The following is a 9635-nucleotide window of genomic DNA, read 5'->3' as shown; positions in this document are numbered from 1 at the left end:
AAACTTTTATTTCGAGGTTTCCTTCAATAGCCCAATTTCGATATTTTAAAATTCAGCCTAAAACAAAAGACATCACTACGAGGCTCCGAGGAATAAACCCCACAAACTCTATAGTTTGGTCCCCGGAGCCTCGTCCTGAGGTCTATTGTTTAAGGCTGAATTTTAATACAGTCGAAGCTCTCTTAACGGACACTCTCGTAAGCGGACAGCTCTACTTACGGCCGCCTTGTTTGAAACCCCGTTTTTAACTCCCATACAAACTCTGTATTTTTACATTCTCGTAAACGGACATTCCCGTAAGCGGCCGCGGACACTTTCAGAGATTACGACTTGGACTTTTTCTTTGTTTTTAAGCTCCCGTTAGCGGACACCCCATTGAAAATGCTGTTACCAACCTCTATATCTTGTTTTTAACAGTCAACTTCACATCGCCGTTCGTCACAATGATTTTACAGTAATTACAGTACCACATTTTAGTGCTTGTTTTGTCGTCATCCACGTCCGTCAGGTTATTGTTAGCTGGGCAAGCTCCCGTAAGCGGCCATATATCCCTTACACCTCAAGTGGCCGCTTACGAGAACCATTCTCGTAAGCGGCCAGCTCCAGTTACGGACACTTTTTTCGCGTCCCGAGGGTGTCCGCTTACGAGAGCTTCGACTGTATATCGAAATTGGGCTATTTGGAAGTAATCAGAAAAATGACTTCAAATATCGTGACAATGCTGGCCATGTCCCTTTAATTTGATATGGTGTGTAAATTGTAATGGCTGTTTACCATCATAATCGTAATCGTCCTCTGGCCTTTTCTAGCCATAAGTCCCACACAAATCTTTATATTTTACCACCCATTAGTAGGCCTTTCTCGATTATGCTAGCATTTTTTCCGGCATTTTTTGGGAAAACGAGCATTTTTTTTTTTCGTTTTTTCTTCAAAAAAGAATTGCTAGCATTTTCTGTCACTTTTCATGAATGTGATCCAGATAATCCTAAAGTTTCACAATTTTGATTACATAATTTGATTGTTTTCTGTCTGTCTGTTTGATTGTTTTCTGTCTGTTTCGACTGTTTGTGCGTTGTGTTACTTGTGTACTTGTGTTGTGTTACTTTTTTTTTTTATTTTTATTTTTTATTTTTAAAAATATATTTTTTTTTAATTTTTTTTAGAAACAAACAATTATTAAGTATCACCTGTTGTTGATATGAGCATATAATGTGAAAGTTTGTAGGTTTTGTTTGAAATAAAATAAAGCATTTTTTGGAAATCAAGTGGCATTTTTTAAGGAAATCAGGCATTATTTTAGCATTTTTTTGGGCTTTATGCGAGAATTTGCCTCCTATTGTTACTGCGCACTTGTTCTGCGCAGCACGCAATGCATCGACCACACTGGACACGCGCGATTTTGATTAATTTGCTCGCGCAAAATGACGAGTTCAACTACGCGACCAAGCGCGCGACTAAATATCAAGAAAGATTTCTGGTGCGACGAAATCCAGTTTAGGGGAATATACTAAGCCAGGTACAGCGGAAAAGCAACATTTTAGTTACCATTGACCTCTAAAAAAGGCTCACATTAATAGTTTAAAACAAATCGCTAAGCGCTTAAACGTAACTCGCAAACTGCTAACTACATATGGCGCGCGCGCGAGAGATGCAAATATTTAACTCGCTAGGGAGGGGAAAGGAAAAATGTAACAGACCCCAAAAACGATTCGATAGAGCTTGAAAAGAACTCGTATAACTTTTAAAAACGCGCGGTGACCCCTTCTTTTTATTTTATAAAATGGAAGTGTTAAGTCTATAGAGCACATGTTTAGTTTGTCATTAAGTGAAAAAAAAAATTAGGCCGATTTTCTGGCCGTGCACGAGAGAGCTGTTAGAGTCAAAAATTGCTCAAACACAATTATTTTGTTAATGAAATCGTAGATCACGCAGTTTCAAAGACATTATTTGTTAGTTATTTTAAAGATTGTTATATTTAATGTTGAGTTTGTTCATGAAAAACCAATTTCAAATGGAATTTGCAAGGAATTTTATTTTATTTTACGTTTTCTTTAATATGCCACGTCAGCACTTTTTTCTAGTTTTCAAACCTAATTATCTCGAAAATTTGCGTGGCTACCCCCAATTTTCTTTTTGGATTTTAAAAGCCCTTGGTAACATCTACAGTCCTGCACAGTCTTCGGCCAGGCAAAATTACTTCGTTATTAGTAGGCACCGTCCTTACTAGCATAATCGAGAAAGGCCTACCCATTAGTCATATGGTGAGCCTGAAAGTCCTGTGGTAAAACACAATCAAAACATGCAGTTCCCCTAAAACAAGATTTACCAAAAACTACCTAATTATAACTTGTCCACAGTCGGTCTTTAAAAACTAAAAAAAGTAGTCCGTGCGGGTGTGGCGTTGGGACGGAGTTGGGGGATGATGGGAAGGAACTAGACCCCGGGGGGGTGAATATGTAGAGGTATGACATTTTTGCGGGATCAAATTTTAGCGAATTTCGTGGATCTTCCAATGATAAGCGAAAAGAAGATCCCGTAACTACTGAAGAATAAATTTAGGCAAAATTAAAGACTTTACTTCGTCTTTTTCGTGACCTTAAATTGTAGTTTCTTTTCGTTTTATTATTGGACAGGAACTCGCAGAAATTCTTATATCTAGGATTTTTAATGAATTCTGAAATCCAAATTCGCAAAAAAAAAAAAAAAAAAAAAAAATCCGTGGTCCTCGAAATTAAACACGGCTTTCGAAAATTTCGTGCCACACACGTCAATATATTCTTTAATGCATTTGAAAACTTTAGCCGGGGTTCACGTGTTATTTGTTTTTTTAATATTTTTTCTGCAGCCATTTAGAACAAACTCGTACTCGTAATACATAATTTACCTATAAATAAGGTGTCTACACATTCCTACACATTTGTAGTAGATGTACATTTACTTTGCTATGATGTTAAGTTTTCTGTTTCAGAGTCTTGATTATCCTCTTCAGGCACCCTGGCCCAGAGTATTCTTTTCCTCGATTTCTTTGACCGAATCGCTCGTGCCAAGCTTATGGCACCTAGCGTACCCACAAGAGCTAGTAAAACAGCTATTAACGGACCCCATGGGCTGTTAAAACCGAACGTAGCGTCGTCCGTTCTTGAGCTGGCGCCCCTTGGCTTTAGCTGTGCCTTGTTCACCTCGTTTCCATTTTCATCGATTTGTGAGATTTCGAGAAATTCAGGAGTGGCTTCGAATAAAGTGAATGCTCCGTAGTCACCACTGAAAAACCTGAAAACACAAAACCAAAACATTTCATGATGTTTTAAGTGAAAAATAATAGGGAAACGTTGAGCTGGCAGAGTGCGACTCAGTATTAAAATCCTAATTCGGTATCAGAGAGAATTTTCGAAGCCCGGAAGCCATATATGCATATTTTAACTTTAGTTGAGGTACGTAACAAGTGCCCTTCTCCTTAGACTCATCGGTGACGCGCGCACTGAGTCTACATAGCATAAGTTGCTTAGCAACATGACGTAACATCTTTTTGGGTGACGAGTTGTGACAATTGATTCACTTGCTTTTTTAACCTAAGACCGAAACCTCTTCCAGCATTTTTAAGGGTCTCGACTCCCCAGGACAAAAACATGATAAATTATTTTAAGGGAACAAGGTATATATTTGGGATTATTTTGAGAAAGCAAGTACTAACTCAACCATTTGGTGAAAAAAAATGTAGAGAACAATTTAATTATTAACGGAGAGCAAGGGAGAAAATTGCGAATATTTCTCCCGAATTATCCGGGAGTCTCCCGAATACAGGCCGAATCTCCCGGTCTCCCGTACGGGTCGTCAAATCTCCCGGATACGAAGGAAAGTTCTTAAAAATGCGTGTTTTCACGTTAATTTTGGCCAAATCTGGGAGAAAATTTTAAAATATTTGACGCATTTTTGTGGATCACTCGGCGAAGCTCTATTTTTTGTGCCGTTTTGGGCGTTGAGAAGAGGTATCTTCTCGCAAAATTGGTGGTCTCCCGGATCTCGATTTTTCTAGGTTGGCATCTCTGGTTGTAATTGTGGCAAATGACTTGAAAATGGGAATTCGAATAGAAGGGAGGTCGAACACAAAAACAAAACAAACAAAACTTTGCTTCATTACAAGAGAGGCATTGTGGCCAGACACAAGAAGTAACGCACTTAATAAAAGTTCGTCGAATAGATGCGCCTAGATTCCTTACTTACTTGAGTGACGTGCTGACATTTCTTTTATGTCCCTCGTGGATTCCTCTGTAAAAATTCCCACATCCTGTCACAATGTACTGTACATTTGAGTGCTCTTCCTTGAGATGCTGTAAATAAGTATAACAGTAATAACCAAATTTGGCCTAAGAAGTGCAATTATATATGTCACATATCAACCTAGTAAATGACCCAGCTCATCACGAGTCTCTCGTAGCTCAGTGGGTTAGAGCGCCCAATCGGTATCTGGGAGGCCATGGGTTCGATTCCCGTCGGGGACTCGAATTTTTTCTTTGTCCTATGCTCGTTGTGTCATTGTTGAAAAATTTATCTTCATTATATTAGAGCTGTTTTCAATTGAGTCGAAAACTAATACCAATGTAATCATTCTGGCCAATCACAAAGGACACAGACAATCCAGTGAACTATTGAAAAGTTAAAGCAGATACTCATGCCAATGCTCGGGAAACATGTTTAAGAAAGTCATGATTGGTTTTAGTTTTCTGATTTCAGATTAGCTGAGAAATTGAAACGGTATATTTTTAAACCAACACTAAGCATAGTAATGCAAAAGCAAAGCAAATGCCAATTTCTTTCAATTAGGCATTTAAATGAAACCGATTTATGATATTAAAAAAGAAACACTGAATAAATGAGAATTGCAAGTTACACTGAGAACATTTAAATGTTTAAAAAGCCGTGATACTGTCAAGTGCTATTTACAAGGAAGATTATCTAAAACAGAAATCTGTTCTAGAAATAGCCTGCAATCAGATTTTTTAGTTTTTTGAACGGAATGAGATGAAGGGAGGTTTAGGCATGATCACAGGTTTTTCGGCGAGAAATAAAGCCTTGCACTTCAAGGAGCTCTTAGTGAAACGACAGCAACACGAAGTGTGTACAACTGTTTGATCAGAAGTTTTTCTCGTTTTCTTTGTCTTATCACAAACGTTCTTAAGTTTAGAGCGGTTTTCACTTGAGTGTCGAAAGTAATTTGCGTTTGCTTTGGTTTTGCGTTCACTACGCTTAGTGATTGGTTTAAAAATTTCGCGCCACTTTCTCGGCCAATCAGGAGTAAAACCAAAACCAATCGTGACTAGCTCGCGCACGTTTGCCCGCGCTTCGTGCCAACTACAGCTGTATATGTATTTGCTTCGAGTTTTGATTGGTTCACTGGATTGTCTGTGACCTTTGTGATTGGCCAAAGTAATTACTTTGGTTTTGGTTTTACGACACTCAAGTGAAAACCGCTCTAACTTCAGTGAAAACAAAGCACAGGAAACTCTTCACTTAAACTGTTAATGTGCTTTAAATACATGCACGCAAGCGTTGGCGACTTTTAGGAGTACTCATTGTTGGCACAGCCAATAAAATTGATCAGTCGATTCCCAGTAGTCTTCACAGGTCTCTAGTTTTTGATAAAGCCCGTAATGACCTTAAAATTAAAATGCAAGCAGTAGAGCAAACATCCTAGCTCGCAACGCCTTAACAAAATTGCCATAAAGGCAAATTTTTCTTTCCACCCACAAGCCTCAGCTCCTTCGCGGACATCTACAAACGGGAGTCTGGGATTTATTTTGGGTACCCAGTCTCTTGTCACTCACCTGTAGATTGTGATCGTGACCACTGAGGTATAGCGTGACATTATTCTCCTCCAGCAAAGGCTTAAGGCTCGATACAAGATATCGAGTGTTGCCATGTAAACCTGCTGAGAGCACAGGATGGTGACCGGCCACTATGAGGTAGTCTGCCCTAACATTCAGAGATATATTGAAAAGAAAGAGTAAGTTGTAATACGCGACGAGCACAAATTAGCAACAAGTCTTCCGTGAGTACGAGCCTCAGGAAAGATAACATTTTGGAGAGTAACAAAGATTAATAAAATCAGTGATCCAAAAACCCTGTTTCCGACATTCGAGGCATGGTCAGGCTGTTGAGTATAAATTATGTAACAACGATACTTACGTAGAATTTCTAAGTGTTTCATTTATCCAGTTTAGCTGATACTGCTGACTCGGAAACTTCCTGAAATCCATAAGTCGACTATACAAAATAGGAAAAAAAAAATGAAAATTAAATTAGCAACAGTCATAAAATTTATTCTTAGCACATGCTCATGTACCGAGGACGAATGTAAGTGGAATTAGTTTTCACACCCGAAGCATATCCCGAGCATTCCGATTGTTGCTGCATGTCCAGAAGTACATCTTTAACGCAGTGAGCAAGGCACTACAGTTTCGTTAAAATATGTTTTTCAAACAATTGAATTACGGAAGATTTTAGTAATCTATGCACGAAACAAAAGAAGCATCATCATCAAGGAACATTGTTTTTGCTCTCGAGAGATTTTCACTTGACTTTAACACCTACAAAGTAAATATAATTAAACTTACTTTCTACAACAGAGTAGAGTTGTATCGATCATTACCAGTTGGACTGTTTTGTTTGATCCGGGTAACTTCAGAACTGAAACAGTTAATATACCATATATGTCAGCACCAAGACTCGGTTGAGAGGAACAAGATAAATAGTTCGTTTTCACTCTGTGGGAGTTAATTTATAGCTTAAAGAGCTCATTTTATAGATCACTGGTTAAAAAATTGTGGGAAAATGTTCGCGATATGCGCGCGTTCAGTCATGCAGGATAATATTTAAGGGAGCCTCCACCCTTAAGACAAGTTGACGTTGAATTGTTTGAAATAATGACTAAATTTCAAATTTTACAGGACAAGGGAGAAAAATATTTAAAAGCTACAAAGAGTGGAAAAGATTATTGCTTTTTAAGTTCCCTGCGCGCCACCATTTTGGATTTTATGACGTGTAATGGTTGCCCAATTGTTCCCAAACAAAATTAACTGTTTCCATCGGGAACAGTCATTGTCATAACGGCCTCACTTTCATGCTAGCATGTGTAGAACTAGTTATACGAGTTTTGCAATTTTGTTAGCACGAGGTTTGTTTGTCGAGAATGTACGGTCGAGTGTTCAGGTGAACATGATGGAACGCTTGGACCTTGTCCAGTCTACGAGTCGAGTCGAGATGAACACATGTAAACGTTGAGTTATTAAATCAATTTATTGCGAACAACAATTCTAACGATTATTGCAGTCATTAAGGGTATATTATAATATTTTTTCAAGGGTTCTTACCTTTAGTGTAAAAGAAATCTGGAAAGTGCCAGCGAGGGGAGACTTTTGTGTAAGCTATCTGTGCAGTCACATTAGCGACCCGGACGTGGTCATGATTTCCAGCAATCATGTACCACGTGGCTGATTTGAGGGCGGGATTCGTGTACACGTGCTCAAATGTTGCATTAAATCTGGGATCATCCACTGACTGAACACCTTGATAGTAAAAATTGTCGCCTAACCCAATGATGAACTTAATTCCTTTAAAATAGGCGTACTAGAGACAAAAGACAAAAGAAATTATAGTTATAATAATAAAAAGTCGCACATTTAATGATGATTGTCATACATTTTCGCTGTTTATAAAATTCTTTTTAAAAAACACATTGCAACAAAGTTCCAAAATTAACGTTGGATTTAATGATGAGACGATGATAATGATAATGATGATGATGATGATGATGATGATATATAATGATAATAATGATGATGATATTAATTACAAGTTGTCAGTCAGACTCGACAGACATGATCACATCTCTACATTTACTAACACAATGGAAACGCTTGACCTTGCGTGTCGCTCGCGAGAAGTATTGAATATCGTATATCAAATGTCACACTACAAGATAACGCAACTTTATGTTGAACAATCATTCAACACAGAAGTTGTCAGCTACTTTTATTAACTCGAATACGTTAATTTTCCTGAAAATTAGTTAAGACCCCCTTGGGAAACGTCATCGCCTCTGCATGCACTGCATGCCGTTTATTATACCTTATTATAGGAATATAACGAGGCATTTTAACAACGCGAACAAAACTTACGCGTAATAAAATTAACGCGAATTTAGGAAAAGTTCTGGTCAAATGCTTATAGTAAAAAAGTTAACATACATAAAATTAACGCGAATTTTTGAAATTCGTGCTAATAACATGTATCGTTAATTTCCTATAATAAGGTAGTTCTCCCGTAGCATGCATTCTTTTGCCGTCTTACCACCATTTCCTCATTGACAATTCTAAGTTTATCAGGCTATGTTGTCATAACAATAGAGACTGTCGAAACATGTCTTCAAAACTCAAAAGTATTTCGTTGCTTCTAAAACTTTTCGGCAGTTGAACTCTTCCAATGGTTTGGTAGGTTTATCGCTAAACAAAACTGAAGTAACTGAATGACCTATCTACCGAACACTTTTGCTTTAAGTGCAATTGACGATTGAAACGTTTCGCGGCTAAGTTAGCTTATTGAAGTCATTTCTGTTTCTTTTGACCGCTTGAAACATGTGCAAAACACCCGTTCAACTCGAGTAACTTAAAATGCAAGGAGCGACAATTCAACAATGAGTTTGTTTTCATCTCGCTCCAAGCCAGTGAAACTCTACGAATCGATGCTGCTCTTGTTAAGGTACCCTGTTGTCTATAATACAGCATTACATATGAAGTCAGTAATCGATTTTTAAACGCATACCTCTCCCATGACATTAGCTACCTTCCTTTGCGTGTACGTTGAATACGGTGGAAACGGACTTCCGCCGAAATCTCCAATCGCAGCGAAACTGAGCCTTGGATATTCCCGGTAGCCGCCAACACGGAAACATATCAGTAACAAGAACAATATTTTCAAGTATCTAGGGTTCTGCAACATATCTTTGGCCGCTTTTTACTGAAGTCAGAGCTAAATTTGCATAGCTCGAAACTGTCATGAACTTGTACATACATTAATGCTAAATGAAACTTTCGCAAACAAAATTTAAATGATAATAGGCTAAAAAATAAAGTTGAATTCTTTAGAAGATTAAAATAATCTGCATGCAGTTTTTAACACAATTTCTCTATCTTTAAGTGACAAGCCGATTGCAACAACTTTAAAATTAAAAAGATTAAAAAAAAAAACTGGTTCAATCTCATATATATTTTTAAGGCAGCTCAATGTTTTTTTTTTTTAATTTAATTGAATACTGCCCCGGGGTGCCAAAGTTTGTTTTTTAATCGCATGCAGCAAATTCATTGACACTGGTTCAAGTTGAATGCCTTTCTAACGCAATTCCATGCCTGGTTAGTTACCCAGCGCCTAGAGGGTGGTAAAGAAAGTTCGAGACAACCTTAGAATACATTTTCGGGAGGAAAACAGTTATTGAGTCGTTATTGCACATTTCGCGCCGTAAAAATACGAGCAGATCCAGATCCAGTCAATTAGCAGAGTGAAGGCTTGAAGCCCAATGTCCAAAATGCATAAGGAGAAAAGGTCAGAAAACGATAAGTAAAACCAGCATCAGCCAAATGTTC

The 9635-nt window shown here is 37.9% G+C and overlaps 1 protein-coding gene across 1 annotated transcript; it reads right to left on the bottom strand.

Annotated features, from left to right (window-relative positions):
* Window positions 1-2807: 2807 nt before the first annotated feature.
* LOC144651762 (tartrate-resistant acid phosphatase type 5-like) lies at window positions 2808-9100 on the bottom strand. Its single transcript, XM_078511739.1, has 7 exons — window positions 8818-9100; window positions 7368-7623; window positions 6612-6684; window positions 6184-6261; window positions 5823-5970; window positions 4222-4328; window positions 2808-3270 (listed from the first exon to the last, which is right to left on the bottom strand). The coding sequence occupies exons 1-7, from the start codon at window positions 8992-8994 to the stop codon at window positions 2943-2945; spliced, it is 1167 nt and encodes a 388-aa protein (XP_078367865.1). The 5' UTR covers window positions 8995-9100; the 3' UTR covers window positions 2808-2942.
* Between the last annotated feature and the right edge of the window lie 535 nt (window positions 9101-9635).

The sequence above is a fragment of the Oculina patagonica genome, chromosome 4 (assembly GCF_052425735.1).
Source record: "Oculina patagonica isolate OP01 chromosome 4, crgOcupat, whole genome shotgun sequence".
Taxonomy (NCBI): Eukaryota; Metazoa; Cnidaria; class Anthozoa; order Scleractinia; family Oculinidae; genus Oculina; species Oculina patagonica.
The sequence above is the reverse complement of the archived record's forward strand: the minus strand, read 5'-3'. Positions and strand labels throughout refer to the sequence as shown.

Coding starts and splice junctions, on each gene's coding strand:
- LOC144651762 (XM_078511739.1), bottom strand. CDS start 8,994: ATGTTGCAGAACCCTAGATACTTGAAAATATTGTTCTTGTTACTGATA. Junction 6,685..7,367: donor AGATTTCTTTTACACTAAAG/GTAAGAACCCTT, acceptor TAACTGTTTCAG/TTCTGAAGTTACCCGGATCA. Junction 6,262..6,611: donor ACTCTACTCTGTTGTAGAAA/GTAAGTTTAATT, acceptor TATTTTGTATAG/TCGACTTATGGATTTCAGGA.